We start from the raw sequence: 19,075 nt of genomic DNA, 5'->3' as shown, positions 1-19,075 counted from the left end.
GAACATATCATGGATATCATTCCATGACAATATTTCTATAATTAATTTGTTTTTGTTTAACGGTTACCTAGAATTCTATCTTGTGAAGAGACTATCAGTTTGACTCAATCCATACTGATGAACACTTGAGGTTGTTGCCAGTTTTTACACTATTAAAAACAGTGATGCAACAGATATACATGTATCTCTATAAACTGTACTGATACATCTGTAGGCTAACTTCCTTGAGTAGGCATATATAACATTTTGAAAAATACTACCAAATTGCCTTCTAAAATGACCACTAAAGTATATTCTCAGCAACAGTGGAAGAGCAAATTGGTCTGGCTAACCCATACTTTCATTATATTAGATATTATCAATAAATACTTATGTGCCACATATTATATATGGCATATATATGCATATATGTAGCATATATTATTACGGCATATATGTATTATATATATACATATCTTTCTATGACACATGTAAATATGTACCTTTCCATGACCACCTATTCTTATCCTTTGCCCCTTTTCCTAATTAGGTACCAATTTTTTTTTTATTAATGCATAAACACTCTTTGTCATACATGTTAAAGTTTTTTTTTTGTCCTGTTGGTCTTTTGAGTTTACTGTGGTCTTTTTTAACCAAACAATTTTTTAAAATTTTTATGCAAATTTAGTTATTTTTTTTTTCCTTTATGGCTTTGGATTAAGTATTTCCTCTCTTTAAGATTATGAAAATATACTAGTATTTTTTATTTCAAGTTTAGGATTTTGATCCACCTGAAATTCTAGTTAAAAATCCGGCTTTCCTCTGACAAATGGCAAGCTGACTGACTCAACCCCATTTATTAAGTAATTATCTTTATTAATTTGAAATGCTACCTTCATCAGATGCTAGAGTACCAAACAGCCTTATATCTAGTTTCTATAATTTAAGCTAACTATAGATTTCTATGTCAACATTAAAAAATTTTACTAGAACTTCATAAAGTTCGATGAGTCCAGCCTTATTACTCTTTTTCATATTTTTCCTGGTGCTTCTTCCATGTTTATTTTTCAAAATGAACATAAGTCATATTATTATAAACTCTTTCCTTCTTCTCAAAAAAAAATCACAAATCAAAACCAAACAAAATTAGTATTTTCATTAGGATCGCATCAGATATAAAAATCATTCATTTAAGAAATGTTATTTATATAATACCGAGTCTCCTAAGAATAGGTACCTTTTTCCATTTGTTCCAATCTTTTAAGTCATTCAGTACAGTTTAGGTTTTCTTCATATAAATCTTTCATATTTCTTCCAACAGTAATTGATTAGCAATGAGTGAAAGTGAACATAAGTTTATAATGCCCCACAAAGAGAGGAGGTAAACAAGTTAGCTCTGAAAGAGTCACTATTTTATTTATTTATTTCATTTTTTAGTTTTTATTTTTGAAAGAGAGAGAGAGAGAGACTGAGTGCAAGAGGGGGAGGGGCAAAGAGAGAGGGAGACACAGAATCTGAAGCAGGCTCCAGTCTCTGAGCTGTCAGCACAGAGCCCGACGCAGGGCTCAAACTCATAAACCATGAGATCATGACCTGAGCTGAAGTTGGACGGTTAACCGACTGAGCCACCCAGACGCCCCTGAAAGAGTCACTATTTTAAAGAAGTGGTCTGGGATCTGCTCCAGAGAAAGCAGGTGAGTCTTCTACTGGACACATTTCCTTATTAAGCTCTTCTGTTTTTTAAGAGAGAATGTCAATCTTGCTTTAGCCTAACTTATTCCTTTTTTTTAAATTAATGTTTATTTATTATTTTGAGAGAGATAGAGAGAGGGAGTGTGTGTGCATGTGCATGGGGTAGGGGCAGAGATAGAGGGAGAGAGAGAGAATCCCAAGCAGACTCCATGCTGTCAGCAGAGCCTGACACAGGGCTTGATCTCACTAACTGTGAGATCATGACCTGAGCCGAAGTCAAGTCAGAAGCGTAATCAACTGAGCCACTCAGGTGCCCCTCAACTTATTCTTAACATAAGCATCCCTTAACTTTTCTTTATTCATTGAAGCTACCTATTATGACATTCCTGTAAATTCACCAGTCCTCTAAAATTCATCACTATTAAATACATTTTTGACCTCACAGATTGGTTAGTGTTATATTCCACCTTTGACTATAACATGAAAATTACATTTCCTATTGTTATAAAAATTTGCACATCACACAATTTTGCATATGAGACTTAGGAGATTCATACTCGTCGAATACTGGTCAAATACTCCTACCATAAAGGATACTTGGGTGTGCAATGAACCTATGCTTCTAAGGTACCTATTACACTTGCTATATAACCTACTGATAGTTCTACAGAGGTAACTCAGGCACAATTATAGAGCATTAGTCACACTTCACATGAGGGTATTTAGGTTTTTTAAGCTTTGTATTTTGAAATAATTTCAGACTTCACAGAAAAGTTACAAAAACACCACAAAGAATTCTTCACTCTGTTCAGAAATTAACATTGGAATGTTTAATTTTAAACAAGTTCCATTTGAGTTTTTTATTAAACTGTAACTCAAGCTGCTTAAATAAGCAAATGGGCAATTTAATATTTAATACTTTTGGAGTTATAATAGTCCTCTTAGTATACAGGACTGAAATCTCATGTGACCAGTAACAAAGTCCCCAAATATTTGAAATTTAAAGATTTTTTTCCTTAACTCCTTAGCCAGCAAAACCTGCCTGAGCCAGTTCACAATCATTTACCCATTGTAATGTAAATATTTGCATGTTTCACTGTAGACATAGTATTGTTTATGTAATACTGCCCCAGACCTCCTAGAAGTGAATATAGTAAATTTACCATATCCCCAAGGGTTTCAGGTAAGAGAAGCAGTGCTAGGTACTACTTTAGTTATCATTTCATTTAATCCATTCAATGCAGTAAATTCAATCTTGCCCAAGGTCACGTACTGTGTACTAAATGGTAGCGGCAATGTTCAAATTTAGGTTTCTCGGAGTCAAAGCATTAATCACTTCTGAAAGCTGAAAAAGAGTACTGAAAATGAGTCTCTTAAAAACAGACTACTGGGGCATGGAAAGTGAAAATAAATCCTTTGAAAAGATGTAGTATCCCCTCCTTCCAGCAAGTCAAATTTTACACTTGAACTCAGATATCACTCTGAAACGTGTAGTCAAATGTTTCATCTCAGTAGCAATTAAATAAAAGGAAATTTTGGGGCGCCAGGGTGGCTCAGTTGGCTAAGCGTCTGTCTTCAGCTCAGGTCATGATCTCGCGGTTTGTGAGTTCAAGCCCCGCGTTGGGCTCTGTGCTGACAGCTCAGAGCCTGGAGCCTGTTTCAGATTCTGTGTCTCCCTCTCTCTCTCTGACCCTCCCCCATTCATGCTCTGTCTCTCTCTGTCTCAAAAATAAATGTTAAAAAAAAAATTTTTTTTTTAAATAAAAGGAAATTTTAAAAAATGTCATTTGAATCAAATTAGCAACATTTTTTTAAGAGAGAACTCAGTGATAGCAAGATGTTTAAATAGGTATTCTCATATATCACAAATGGAACTGAAAACTGGTTTAGTCCCAGTTTAGTATTATTACTAGTCACATTTTCAGATGAGAAACTAAGACAAAAAAGTTAGGTGGTTTAGCTTAATATCACATAGCTAGGAGAAGGCTAATCATAAATAGGAACCTAGGTAGCTCAGGTCCAATTTGTGCTCTTAACCACTCCATTTTCCTATCTCTATACTATACAGAATTTTTTTACAACTATTTAAAACGAATCAAGATGACTGTAAGACCAAATTAAAGGATAAACAGACTGGTGAAAATATTCCCTATGAGAGTAAGATGAGCTATAAAAAAGCACATCTTAAAAGAGAAAATTCAAGAGCTCAGTCTTTCCAATAATCAGATATGCAAGAAAAATTTACATTCAGTTAAAGTGCAAGTATAACTACAATAGACATTCTCATATACTTTTCTGATGAAGATACAAAGCAGTACTTTTTTGGGGAGGGTAATTTGAAGTCTCTCTCAAAAATTTTATTTTTTAATGCTTATTTTTGAGAGAAGAGCGCACACGCAAGTAGGAAAGGGATAGAAAGAGAGGGAAACAGAGGATCCGATGTGGGCTCTGTGCTGACAGCAGAGCCCAATGTGGGGCTTGAACTCACAATCCATGAAATCATAACTGGAGCCAATGTCAGACCCTTACCAACTAGCCCCAGGCACCCCTCTCAAAATTTTAAATTTTTTTTTTTTTTTTTTTCAACATTTTTTATTTATTTTTGGGACAGAGAGAGACAGAGCATGAACGGGGGAGGGGCAGAGAGAGAGGGAGACACAGAATCGGAAACAGGCTCCAGGCTCCGAGCCATCAGCCCAGAGCCTGACGCGGGGCTCGAACTCACAGACCGCGAGATCGTGACCTGGCTGAAGTCGGACGCTTAACCGACTGCGCCACCCAGGCGCCCCTCAAAATTTTAAATGCATGCAGTCTTTGATCCAGCAATTCTACTTCTAGGGATTGATTGCAAAGAAAAAGTCATGTAAGCACACAAAGCCATTTCTTCAAGGAAGAATTGTTTAATGTAATGTTTATTATGGCATTTCTAATAATTAAAAACCAGAAATAAGCTAAATGTTCATGAATATGGTAATAATTAAATAAATATGGTAGTCATAACTAGAATACACTACTTAGAAATATGGCAGATTTGCATTAACAAATGCAGCTGCAGAAAAAAGTATCCTTTTATTCATAAAAATATTAATAATTTTGAACTTGAAAAGAACCATGTAACTTTGCATACTCTTATGTATTTAATGTTGTATTTTACTAATGGAAAAAGAAGAAAACATGATTAGAAGAAACATGAAATGTTATCAGTGGTCATATCCACATAGTAGAATTTATAGGTGCTATTTTTCCATTACACTTTTTTTTATGATGAAGATGTATTAGTTTTACAATTGCTACATACACTCATTTCTTCCTACACTCCAGTTAGTGGCTAGGTAAATTAATACACTAAAGGTCACAACTTTACACAATAGCTACCATCAGCTCCATTTTACATGTGTGAAAACAGCAAAGAAATTGAATCTAAAGGGGAACCCTCTTGTACTGTTAGTGGGAAGGCAAACTGGTGCAGTCACTCTAGAAAACAGCATGGGGGAGGGTTCCTCAAAAAATTAAAAATAGAATTACCCTACCACCTAGCAATAGCACTAGTAGGAATTTATCCAAAGGATACAGGAGTGCTGATTCGTAGAGGCACATGTACCCCAATGTTTACAGCAATGCTATCAACAATAGCCAAACTATGGAAAGAGCCCAAATGTCTATCAACTGATGAATGGATAAAGGTGTGGTGTGATTCCACACTCAAGGAAATACTACTCTGTGATGAAAAAGAATGAAATCTTGGGGCGCCTGGGTGGCGCAGTCGGTTAAGCGTCCGACTTCAGCCAGGTCACGATCTCGCAGTCCGTGAGTTCGAGCCCCGCGTCAGGCTCTGGGCTGATGGCTCGGAGCCTGGAGCCTGTTTCCGATTCTGTGTCTCCCTCTCTCTCTGCCCCTCCCCCGTTCATGCTCTGTCTCTCTCTGTCCCAAAATAAATAAAAAATGTTAAAAAAAAAAAAAAAAAAAAAAAAGAATGAAATCTTGTCATTTACAACAACATAGATGGGACTGGAGGGTATTATGCTAAGTGAAATAAATCAGTCAGAAAAAGACAGGTATCATATGTTGTCACTCATATGTGGAATTTGAGAAACTTAACAGAAGACCATAGAGGAAGGGAAGGAAAAAATAAGAGAGAGGGAGGCAAACCATAAGAGACTCTTAAATACAGAGAACAAACTGAGGGTTGATAGGGTGTGAGGGGTTGAGGAGGCAGGGAAAATGGGTGATGGGCACTGAGGAGGGCACTTGTTGGGATAAGCACTGGGTGTTGTAGTAAGTGATGAACCACGAGAATCTACTCCTGAAGCCAAGACTATTCTGTACACACTGTATGTTAGCTAACTTGACAGTAAATTATTTAAAAAAAATTTTTAATAATATTAAAAAAATAATAAAGCCTGTTATGAAGTATGTTGCTAATGTCCTCATGGGAAAACACTAAAAAATTTAAGGAAAACCAACCCCAGACAATTGCAAATTCACCAGCAAAAGGCATTAATGTAGAAAGAGTCCAATTTGCCACTTCACAGATCTGAGGTGTAACAAAATAACTGAGTATAAATTTGGGTTCTAAATCTAAGAGACATACTGAATGTTTATTTTTGGAAGGGGAAAAAAAAAAAACCTCTAACATACATTCTTGTATCTATAGAGACCCCCAAATTTTACGTTTGAGGGTACATGCTTTTTAGTGCTGAGAACTAAGCTCTCATAACAATCAGTCTGAATGGTTTCCTTCATAACACAGGAATATATTTTATATTTGAGAAGACATAAACCAGTTACCTTAAATTACAAACAAATTATGTCAATTTCTAAATACGTCAGCTTGAAAATGCACAGTGGAATCATCTCATATTTGATAAATGCAAAACATTACTTTATTTCTGGAAAGCTACCCAGGAAAAAGCAAAATCACTTTTTATAAATATTCTTCTTGAAACATAAAAAAATAAATGGGTAACACCATCTCCTAATATAATATTTTTCTGAACAGGTGGAAATTCTATGAGAGTAATGATAATTCTGATGGTTTTGCCTTTTCAATTTATGAAGTGGTAAAACTGGAAGGGAACCTTAGGGTTTACCTAGTACAACCCCCACATCATGCAGATGTGGCCCAGAGAATTTAACTGCAAGTTACTAAGTTGCAGTTACTAAGTTACTAAGAGGCTAAGGAAGGAGGAACTCACTCAGGAATTTTTTTACTCTAAATCCAGAAGGTGGACATTTGAAAAGTATTATCTAATAATTTAGTGGGCTACTTGATATATTTTGGGATCCTGTTCCCCTCTGTACTAATGGGACCTTTCAGACCTAACACTCTCAGAAAGCAGCAGGTTAATCTCTATTGTATCATCTATACTTCAGATTTACTACAGAGTAAGTTTTCCAAGCCTCTCTCTTCCTCAGCATTGGCTTTCAAGTGAAATCGTATTTCCCTAAGTAGAAAGGATTATAAATGCCAAACTGCTTGGGTCAAAATTGTGCAGGGTCCTGCTTTGATTCATCATTTTGCCCCTGAAACCTTCCATGGTATCTTAGGTCTCAGATACACACATACACACACATACACACATACTGTAAGCTCAAATTTTTATTATTCACATGACATAAAATTAGTTAAAATTTCTAAATGCTTATTTTCAATTTGTGCGATCATCTTGCCACAGACCAGTAACAAAAAGCTCACAGACTACACTTTGGGCAGCAATGCTCTATATCAAACCAAACCTTCAAAGATGTTCCTGATCAAATTAGAATACCCAATATACTAAGAATGAAGTTAGAAACTTACTTCTTATCAAAAAATGTTGAATTTTCTTTCCTCTTTGTGAATCCGTTGGGTAGAAGCTTTAAATTAATACCTTGTTTTCTAGCACGATTTTTCATAAAATACATCTAACAACCAAAAATAAATAAATAGAAAAATTAATTTTAAAATGCCTTAAATTTCAACAGTGAATAAAACAGTGTTCAAAATATAATAATTAACATTTATTGAGTACTTATGTTTCACAAACTGTGCTGAACATTAGTATCTCATTTAATCCTCACAATACTTTGAGACTGGTACCTACTACTACCCTCAATTTAGGAAGGAAAGTTAATGAGATGCCAACATTATACACCTATTTCTGAGAGTGAGAGCCTGTAATAAAACCCAGATATAGCTAATTCTGGAGGCTGTCTTGTTAATCATATGCTCTGTAAGCCAAAAGAAGGATTTAATGAGATGTTTAAAAACATTTGGTAATTCATAGGGGCTACTTGTACAGTTCCTTTTCTTTTACTGAACTTTTTTCTTGATGTTTATTTATTTTTAGAAAAAGAGCGCATGCACACTTGCACAAATGGGGGAGGGGCAGAGAGAGAGAAAGAATCCCAAGCAGGCTCCAAGCTCAACACAGAGCCTGTTGCAGGGCTTGATCTCACGATTGCAAGATCACGACCTGAGCCGGTATCAAGAGTCAGATGCTTAACCAACTGAGTTACCCATGTACCCCTTTCTGAGGTTTTATACCATACTTGGCTGTATACAACTATACAGGTAGTTCACTCAAGGGAGGAACCAAGGCATTGTCTACTTACAAGGCTTAACTTAATGTAGCTACTACTGTAGGCTATACAAAATGGGACATGTGAATATTCTGGCTCTGACATGTTTTACTCCACTACCCGTCTGGGTTGGCTGAGCAGAACTAGGCAATACCAGAAAGTAGTGAAGGAAGTAATATCATCAAGTTTTCTTCCTTGAACACTCAAATGGCAAAGTGTAAGTGCAAGTTTTTGGTTTTGCAATGCTAAGAGTTAGAGAATTAAATCATAAGCCAAGGGAAAGGAAGAGTCAGCTATCACTTGTTAAAAAGAGAAATAATTTAAGAAATTACATGCAATTTTATAACTTATAGGGCTTTGGTTTCAGTAATGGTGACAATTATAAGGACCAATTCACCCATTGAAAACATCTAAGAATATCAGAGAATGGGGGAAAGACACATATGTAATAAAATACATTTCAAAATCACCTTAAAAAACACTGGAGAGCTAACAAGAAAACAAGAAAATACACACCAATATTTAACGAGAAGTGAAAACCAGGACAGGTAAGCAAAGCAGTAATAAGAAATGGGCTGAAAATTCTCCAGATTTTTTTTTTTTTTTTGGCAAATTTTGCAAATTCTGGCAAATACAGGCTTTTCCTTTCAACAGCTTTCTCAGTAAGAGGGTAGGAGTTATGACTCTAATCTTTTAGGAACCCCTCATGAAATGAGGCTGAGTCACAGAATATGCCTAATTAATATTCAGGTAAGGGTGAACCAGAAATAAACCCTACCCCCAGAGCATGCTAGGAAATTTATATCAGAATGACTGGAACAGTGGAGGGTGCAGGGGGTGAGGAAAAACAATTCATCAGAAGCTGTGGTCATGGGCCAGTTCTTGCTCAGGTCTGAAATGATTTGCTTTGCTTGTGTGGTCAAGGGAATCTTAAACTTTCAACTTGATTTAGGATAGGCCCAGATTTGCAATATTCCCAGGTACCTGGCAGAATAAAAGGCCTGTGTCCTACTCTTGAAAAAAGTTCTCACAAATCATTTAAGAAAAAAAAGTAGCACTCAATAAAAAATAAGCAAGCATAAGGAATACAAGAAAACAAAGGTTAGCGAGCAGGGACCAAAAGATAAAAAAAGAGGTAGCTGAGAATTCTCCATGTATTCAGACACTAAAAGAATCATACAGATTGTAGAACATTTATGCAAAAAAAAAAAAAAAAAAAAAAAAAAAAAAGAACAGCTTGAAAATACTTGCAGTGAAGAGAAACTATAAAAACTGACTCAGCAAATTTTCATAAGAGCTAACTAAAACTAGAACATATCCAGAATACACTACAGAGAAAAAAAGATAAAAAATCAATTAAGTTAAAGGATAGGTAGGAAGAAGATTTAACTTACATTTATGATAGTTTTAAAGACAGAAGGAATAAGAAATGGGCTGAAAATTTCCCAGAACTGATCAAAGATAAAACAAAGATTCAAGAAATCTAACAATTCTCAAGTAAGATGAAGAAAAAGAAAACATGCATGTTCATATTATAGTACAAATAACAGAAAACATAAAAAAATGCAGCCAGAGTAAAAAAGATTTCAAAGGCAATTAAAAACAACAGATGACTTTGCAACAATAACAATGGAAGCCCTAAGACAGTGGAACAATAATTCTAAACCCAGAATTCTATAGAGAAAAATCATTTTAGAGTGAAGAATGGGAAATAAATAAAAATTCAAAAAATCTACAAAGTAACCCAAGTGGTGGTAACCAGCAAACCCTCTCTAAAGGATATTCTAAAGGATGTACCTGAGGCAGAAAAAAAGTGATCTCTAAGGGTCTAAGGTGATGACAGAAGGAATAAAGGGTCTAAGATGATGACAGAAGGAATAAAGAGCAAAGAAAGTGGGAAATATAAAGATAAACCCAAATAAACACTGGCTGAATAAAACAGTAACTACTGTATGGAGATTTTTTTTTAAAAGTCAATTTAAAGAATTAAAAACAGGAAGAAAAGTCAGTATAGGGTTAAATGGAATTTAAGTTAACTGCTGATAAACTTATATCTGCCTGCTACTTATCTTTATAAATACATTTTGTTGGAATGTAGCCCCCACCCATTTGTTTAAATATTGTTTATGACTGCTTTTTTGCTACACAATGGCAGAGCTGAGTAGTTGTGACAGAAACCATATTGGCCTGGAAGAAATATTTACTATTTGACCCTTTAGAGAAAAAGTTTGCCAACTCCTGTTTTAAGGTCTTTTGCATTGTCTAGGCATTTGGTTCAGGTACTGCTTAACTTCAGATATTGGCAAATTAAGCATGCATATTGTAATGTATAGCTTAGCCAACGAAAGGATAGAAAAAGGGTATATATCTAAACTGATATATAAACATATCTAAACTGATAAACTTATATCTAAACTGATAAAAGAGAAAAATTCAAATGATTAAAAAAAAAAAAAATCAGCCCAAAAGACAAGAAAAAGAAAAAAAAAAACTGGGACAAATAGCAAAACTAAGGTGACACACTTAAAGTCAAATATACAGGTAATTTTATTAAAATGTAAATGAGGTTAATGATTCAGTTAAAAGTTACAGATTGTCAGATGGGAGAAAAACTGGAAACCAACTATGTCCAGAACATAAGGACACAGAAAGGCCTTAAGTAAGGAAAAAAGTAGCCCACACAAAAACCAACCAAAGAACTGATACAGCTTTGTAAATGTTAGTCAAAGTACAAAAAAAGCTAGAGACAGAGAGGGTTACCTCATAATGCCAAAGGTTAAATACACCAAGAAGTATTTCGTGAGGTATGCATTTAATAATTTAGCCTTAAAACACACAAAACAAAACAAACTGAATCACAAGGGAAACTCACAGATCTGTTTGATTTTATCTATTGAGAAATGTTAACATACTTCTCTTTAAAAATTATAGACGAAACAGACCGAAAAATAAAAGTAACATTATAAACAATTTGAACATAATTAATAAATCTGACCTAAAAAGTATATATAGAGTACTATATTCAGCAATTGCAGAATTTTTTTTTAACGTTTATTTATTTTGAGAGAGAGAGCGAGCGTGCACATGCATACGTGCATGCAAGAAGGGGAAGGAAGGAGAGGGAGAGACAATCCCAAGCAGGCTCGATACTCAGCACGGAGTCCAACACAGGGCTTGATTCCACGACCTGGGTATCATGACCTGAGCCTAAGTCAGGAGCTGGATACTCAACTGACTCAGCCATCCAGGTGCCCCGGAATATATTTTTTTCAAGCAGAGAACATTAAAACTTTGACCATATGCTGGGCCGTAAACACAAGTCCTGATGGATTTGATTTGATTTGATTTCCTAAATGTTATATTTATTTTTGAGAGAGAGGGAGAGAGAGGGAGAGAGAGGGAGAGAGAGAGAGGGAGAGAGAGGGAGGGAGAGAGAGAGAGAGAGAGAGAGAGACAGAGAGAGAGAGAGAGAGAGACAGAGAGCAAGCAGGGAACAGGGAGAGAGAGGGGGAGACATAAAATCTGAAGCAGGCTCCAGGCTCTGAGCTGTCAGAACAGAGCCCGATGTGGGAATCAAACTCACGAACCATGAGATCATGACCTGAGCTGAAGTTGGATGCTCAACCTATTGAGCCACCCAGGTGCCCCATGTCCTGATGCATTTTAAAGGAATGAACTTAAAAAAGTATGTTCTCTGATCATAATGCAATTAAGCTAACATAAAAAAGATATAACAAAAGTTAAGAGGACACATTAACAAAATAGAAAAAAACGTAATAGCAACTGATCTAGGGAAAAAAAGACATAAATAACCATATTACAAAAGAAATTACTGTAACTCCTATAGACATGTAAAGGAGAAGGTTTATGAAGAACCTTATGCCAATAAATTTGAAAATTTAGGTCAAATGAACAAATTCTTAGAAAAATGTAATCTATTAATACTAACTCGAGAAGACACGAAAACCTACACACGGTCCCACAAATAGTAAAGAATATACCTCAGTGGCCCAAACTCTAAGCCCATACTGGTTCCTTAATAAATTTTACCAAACTCCCAAGGAAGAAGTAATTACAATATTAGTGAATGCATCCAAGAATAAAATGGGAACATTCCCAAATAATTTTCTGAAACTAGAATCATACTGATACAGAAACTTGAGAATACCAAAATGGAAAATGAGAGGTCAATCTCACTAATGCACAGAAATACAAAATGAATGCATGGATAAGGTATATATACATGTATAATACAAATGAATTCTGCAAAGTATAAAAAGCTTGATATGATAATGACACACCATGCAAGTTTAGCTTAAAATAGAAAATCAATTAAAATATTATTTGTTATTATTAGAAAATTATAGATTAAAAGAACACAAATGAAATAATCAAATACAGAAAAAGTATTTGATAAAATATAACTACCATTCATGATAAAATCTGATAACAAACTAGGACTAGAATTTCCATAATCTAGTCATCAAATTATTTCTAGAAAAAATTTAAGAGCAAACGTCATGGTGCAATTGTGAAAGTTTCCCCTCTATGATCAGGAGTTGCAAAACAGTATGTACAGAAGAGGTAACATAGCGGGCCTGAGACGGTTATCTTTAGGCTAGTGTGTGGGAATTTGAAGTAAATGGTTCCCTAAACTAACATAAAACTTTTCCTAAAATAGTAAGTATGGTTCACTGTGCCTGAATTGTCTGTAAAACAATATGGTTTGATTTCCTTTTCTTCTGGGAGTCTGGAATTTGGCACTCGCTAGGCAGAGGGTGCTTATGTGACCAGCCCCCATAAAAACCTTGGGCAGTGAATCTCTGATGAGCTTGCCTAGTAGATACTACTTCACATGTGTTATCACAACTCATTGACAAAGGGATTAACTGCATACTGTGTGGACTTGGGGCTTAAAACATAAATATCTACTACCAACATCAGTACTTGACACTGAATGGGAAGTCCTAACATAAGGCAGTGAGACAAGAGAAAGAGAAGAATAAGGACAGAAAGATAAAAAGAAATTGTGATGAAATGTTTAATAAATGTATTAACTTCACAAATGTACATAATTGAAAAATCTCAAGGTGTCTATTGATAAGGCACTGGGATAAATTTTAGTGCTATAAAACATAGATTATAATAACACAAAAAAAATAACAACAAAAATCTCATTCTTAAATACCAGCAAAGAGATAAAAAAACAAAAAAAGAAAATGCTATTTAAAAAAGCATGAAAAAATAAAGTGCCTAGGAATAAATCTAACAAAAAATGTGTAAGATCTCCACTGAGAAAATTAGAGAGATACTAAAGCTATTAAGTAAATGCAGATACAACACAGTGAAGGATTTCAAGATTTAATACTGTAAAGAAGTCCAATTACCCAAGTTACTCTATAAAATAAATGCAAACCCTATCAAAATTCCCAGGAGAATTTAGGGGACTGTAGAGTCAACAGGCTGATTCTTCACATTTTTATAGAATTACTAACAGCCATACCCATACTAAAGTATAGCCATACTCTAAAAAATGAACAAAGTCATAGGAAATACTCTATGAGATAATTAGTTGCAGTAAAAAACTACAATTAAGAGGGGTGCCTGGGTGGCCCAGTGGGTTAAGCCTCCGACTCCTGATTTCAGATCAGGTCACGATCTCACGGTTTGTGAGATCGAGCCCCATGTTGGGCCCTGTGCTAACAGCAAGGAGCCTGCATGGGGTTCTCTCTCCTGCTTTCTCTCTGCCCTTCCCCTGCTTGCTCTTGCCATCTTTCTCTCTCTCTCTCAAAATAAATAAACATTAAAAAAAACAAAACAAAACCCTACAAATAAAGGAGTGTAGTATTGGTGTATATAGATAAGTAGACCAACAGAATAGAATAGATAGGTCAGAAACTGCCGCAAGCATGTATGGATGTGTGATATATGACAAAGGAGGTCCTACAGAGCAGTAGGGAAAGGATGAATTTTTCAATAAATGGTGCTAAGAAAGTGGATTATCCATATGGAAAATTAAATGGGATCTCCACATGATACACAAAAATTAATTTCAGATAGTTTACAGTCATAAATGCAAGATGCAATGCTTTACATAAAGCTTTTAGAAAATAATTATGGAAGAAGAGATTCATAAATTCAAAGTATAAAAGAGTTTCTTTATAAACACATAAAACTACTAACAATAAAGGAAATGTACAATAAATTTGACTATATTAAAAAATTAAGACCATCTATTCATCAAAGACACTATAGAGAGTGAAAAATAAGCCTGGGAATGGAAGAAAGTATTTATAACATATACAACCACCAACAGGCATCCAAGAAATACAAGGAATCTCTACAAACCAGTAAGAAAAACAAAGTTGACCATGAGCAAGAGACTTGAACAGGAATTCCACATGAGGAAATCCGAATGGCCAATAAAATATTTGAAAGATGCTCAATCTCATAAGGAATCAGAGAACTGCAAGTGAAAAACCCCAGTAAAATTACATAGCCATCAAATTTACAAAAATTTTAAAACCTTGACCATATCAAGTATTGGAGAGGATGTGACAACAGGTACATACACCATTGGGAGTCTAAACTGGTATAACCACTTTGGAAAATGTTTTGGTTACATCCAGTAAAACTGAAGATATGCACACCCCACAATAAAACAATTTCACTCCCAGGCGTAAACCCTAGAAAAAACAGGTGTGCACATAACCCAAAATTCATTAACAAAAGTGTTCTCAGTTTTAAGGGTTTTTTTTTTGTTATTACAGAAAACCCAGAGTCCATGAACAATAGAATGGATAAATAAATTGTAATATGGTCATAAACTAGAAAACTATTCATAAGAAAAAAATGGATCAGGGAATGGCACAAGGGAGTGGCAGGGCATTTTTGAAGTTGATAATGTTCTAATTCTAGACCTGGGTGGTAGTTAATGGATGTCCACTTTATGATTATTCATTGAACAGTGTATTCCTATTTTATCCTTTTTTTATATGTATGCAAGATTTCACGATAAAAACAAAAAATTTAAAGAGTAATTTATTTTTTAAGAAGAATTTTATGTTCTTTTTTTTAAAGTTCACTTATTTTGAGAGAATGTGTGCACACGCGCACACAAGCAGGGATGGACCAGAGAGAGGGAGAGAATCCCAAGCAGGCTCAACACTGCCTGTTAGGAGCCCGACATGGAGCTCAAACTCACCAACCATGAGATCATGACCTGAGCAGAAACCAAAAGTCAGACACTTAACCGACCAAGCCACCCAGGTGCTCCTAAGCAGAATTTTAATTATCCTTAATTAATCTTGAGAAAAAATGCTGATGAATGACAATTTTCCTTTCAGGTACGTGAAATGTCAAGTCTGTATCAGTACAGTAATACCAATAAAATAAGGTGTTTTAAAAGCAATAAAATTCTGCAACTCCAGTGCCAAAATGGCCTTTGAAAAAGGAACATAATTCCATGACATGATTCAATAACACTATTAAAGAATTTCTAGAATGGCAGTTGAAATATATTTCAAACATGTAAACTTTAATTCTGCATACTGCTGAAGGAATGAAAAAGGGATAAAAGGGTATGAAAATTAACTGTATTAAAACAACAAGTCCTGTTAGTTTTTCCTTCAAAATTAGAATCTAGTCACTTCTCCATAATTTAACAGTATTATGCAAGCCACCATCATTTCTCATCTCAACCACAGTGATAACTTTGTAACTGGACTCCCTGCTTTCAATCTTCCACTTTTGCCCACTAATGCTCATTTTTCAGACAGCAGCATGAATGCTCTTTGAAAAAGCAAACGTGCTCAAAACACTGCCATGGCTTCTATTTTCACTTAGACTGTATTAGGAGCCCTTACCAGTTTCTCTAACCTCATATTCAATATTCTCTCCCTCACTCAACTATGTTTCAGTCACCCTGTCCCCATTTTAATCATCAAATGTACCAACCTCCCCCCCTAAGCCAGTCTTTACTTATGCTTTTATCACTACCTGGATAGTCTTCCTCCAAAGGTTCACGTGGCTGCCTCTTTCTCATTATTCAGATCACTGCTTAAATGTCATCTCTTGAGAAGCTTCTCCTGACTCCTATATTGAAAATACTTTCACAATCTCCTCCCAACAAACACCATTTTCATTTTCTTTAATTTCCTGTGCTTTATCTTCCACAGGTATTTAACTCTATCTGAAATTATAGTTGTGCCTTTCATCTGTCTCTCCCCACACTACAAGCTCCATGAGGGGAAGAACTTCATTCTGGTCATAGATGTATCACTAGTAACTGCAATAGCTCTGGATCACCGTAGTCACTTAATACATTTATTAGGTTTAAAAATGAATCTAACTGAGTAAAAGGAATTGTAACTGTAAGGGATGAAAAGAAATACTTACATGTTTATTGCTTATTGGTCTTTTTAAGAAAGCATCTCTAGAAATGTGGTCTGCTGTTCTTGCCACATCTTCCAAAAATCGATAATCTAAAAATTTCAAAATAGAAAAATAAACAAATGACATACGCAATGGCCAGGAATCACCAATCTGCTGTGCATAAGATGACTTACCACTAAGCAGATTCATTTCAGTAAACTGTTGTATGGAAACATATGCAGTTTTATCTCGAACTCCATTACATGTCAGTTCTGCTTTGTGTTTCTTTACACAGGGCAAACTGAAGAGACAAAGAGGAGGTACTTTTATACTCTGAGGTAAGAAGGGTATAGAGAGAGGTAGTAAGGTAGGAAATTACATATATACCTGCAGGAATATCGCATACAACGTGGACATTTGTACTTTGCTTCTTCTGTACCACAAGTTTCACACCTACAAAAGCCCACGAGAAACTTAATATTAATTCTACTTATTTATTCATAAACTTTAAATGGTGAGTTACTCATCACAACCAATTTACAGACATGTAGTCAGTGAATAAAGTATATGCCAGGAACTGATAAAATACTTGACAGCTGTCTAACATCCTTAGAAAATTCTCCTCTAAGAAACGGTCTCCAAATAACATTTACAATGTCAGTACTACGTAATTCAAGAAGACGTATTAAATTAAAAAAAAAATCATCTCACTTTTGACTTCTTTTTTCTACTGCAATCAGAGAATGGTATCATTCACTAACGTTTTAACTTGTAATTCCTGGCAATCTGCTAACAATTGTATGTGCACGCATTAATGAGAAGTCCAATCCATGAATTTAGATACTTAAAGGCACACACACCAGAAAAAGAATATAAGCCCCAGTCAAATTTACAAAATGTCAGCTGCATCTTTTCTTCTCAACTCCACAGCCAACTTAGAATAAGGATTAAAATAGCCTAGAAATACTATTAACCATCATCTATCTTTAATTGCTCTTCTAGGATCTTGGGATACTGAAAACCAAACTACAGTTATTTTTATTTGGCCCACTGTGTTCTAACAGTTAACAGTCCCAATTTTATTTCCTATGCTGTCACATGATCACACACTATAAGGAAATTAAATCAAAAGCAGTAAATATTCATAGAACCCATAAATTAGACAACTGAGTGACTTCAAGTGCATTTTTATCTAATTTTAACTTCTCCACTTTTTCATTGTTAGTTTTATTGGACTTTTCCTTATCTCTATCATCTCTTTAAGAATAATAGTGTGTCAAGAGCATAAACCAGAATCTGGCCCAAGGGTTTTCTGGTCCCCAGAATTTTCACTTCCTAATTTGGCCACACTGTCCACTGGACACTAACAGCCTGAAGTATTTTCACTGTATTTGTTGTCATCTGACAAAACCCTGCCTTCCCAGTTCCCCCTTCCCTCCACCACCAACAGGCAGGCTTCAGGGACCAAAATTTGCATTTATTTTTCATTATTCTACATCTGGCTGCTAGATTTCCTTCAATCTAGACAACGGAGGACTCTACAGCATTTCCCCCAATGAATTTCTCCCTGTCCTACCTGGACATGGCCACTTTCCGCTTGAAGCCCACTGGGGGATTTACGTGAGGTTCTTCTTTCATCTTTGTATCATCCATCACTTCTTCTTTTGGAAAATACTTCTCTTCTTTTACACACATTTCATCCACCATTTCCTCCTTTTTTATGTTCTGACCAACAAACACCTCCTCTTTTATCTCCATGGTAGCTTTCTTCTCTTCCTTCACATCTAGCCAGTCCATTACCTCTTCCTTCACCTTCACTTTCTCTTCCTTTACATCTGTTTCGTTCACCTTCTCTTCTTTTACCACAAAACTACTATCCATCTCTTGCTTCACTTCCAAAGTGCCTGGTTTCTCCTCTTTCACCTTAGGTCCATCCTCTACCTCCTGCTTTACCCATCGGCCATCCAGCATCCCTTCTTCCATTTCTGACCAGTCCGTAACTTCTTGCTTCACAACCGTTAGGTCCACTCGCATTTCCTCTACCCTTTGCCCAGTTCCTTCTCTATCCTCTGTCTTCCCCATTCCTGTCAATCCGTTCCCCGCCTCTACACGGCCGGCCTCCGTCTCGGCTGTGCCCCCGACTCTCTCCCTACCGGACTTGAGCCGTAGCCGCGACCCCTCCGCTCCACTCTGCAGACCTCCTCCCAACGTCTCTTCATTTTCAACAGCAATATTCATCAGCTCACGACCCTTGGCCTTTGCGACCACTCTGTCCTTCAATGAGGCTTGTCCACGCCAAAAGGAATGAATTGAGAGCCGGAACACCGAAAACCACCCACGTGTGAGCCCGAAAGCCGCAAGCAGCAAACGCCGGCCTGGCGCTTCCGTCCGAATCGTCGTAAAGCAACGCTTCCGTGCCTTTCCACTTCACGACTCTTAGAGCCCTTTACGGCTCTGCGGCAGTCGGGCC

General features: G+C 35.9%; 1 protein-coding gene across 2 annotated transcripts in view; it reads right to left on the bottom strand.

The window, feature by feature from the left end:
* Positions 1-18,983, bottom strand: part of ZNHIT6 (zinc finger HIT-type containing 6) — a 107,513-nt gene extending 88,530 nt beyond the window's left edge. Inside the window, exons 1-5 of one of the 2 annotated variants that reach the window (XM_058716747.1) lie at positions 18,182-18,983; positions 16,993-17,058; positions 16,800-16,906; positions 16,630-16,715; positions 7,472-7,575 (exon numbers count right to left, since the gene is read on the bottom strand). In XM_058716747.1, the coding sequence (XP_058572730.1) occupies positions 7,472-7,575; positions 16,630-16,715; positions 16,800-16,906; positions 16,993-17,058; positions 18,182-18,843 (1,025 nt within the window). In that variant the 5' untranslated portion in view covers positions 18,844-18,983. The remainder of the gene's footprint in view (positions 1-7,471; positions 7,576-16,629; positions 16,716-16,799; positions 16,907-16,992; positions 17,059-18,181) is intronic. The other variant, XM_058716746.1, reaches the window with a different exon arrangement.
* Positions 18,984-19,075: the final 92 nt, after the last annotated feature.

This window comes from Neofelis nebulosa, chromosome 2 (genome assembly GCF_028018385.1).
Source record: "Neofelis nebulosa isolate mNeoNeb1 chromosome 2, mNeoNeb1.pri, whole genome shotgun sequence".
In the NCBI taxonomy this organism is placed as follows: domain Eukaryota; kingdom Metazoa; phylum Chordata; class Mammalia; order Carnivora; family Felidae; genus Neofelis; species Neofelis nebulosa.
The sequence above is the reverse complement of the archived record's forward strand: the minus strand, read 5'-3'. Positions and strand labels throughout refer to the sequence as shown.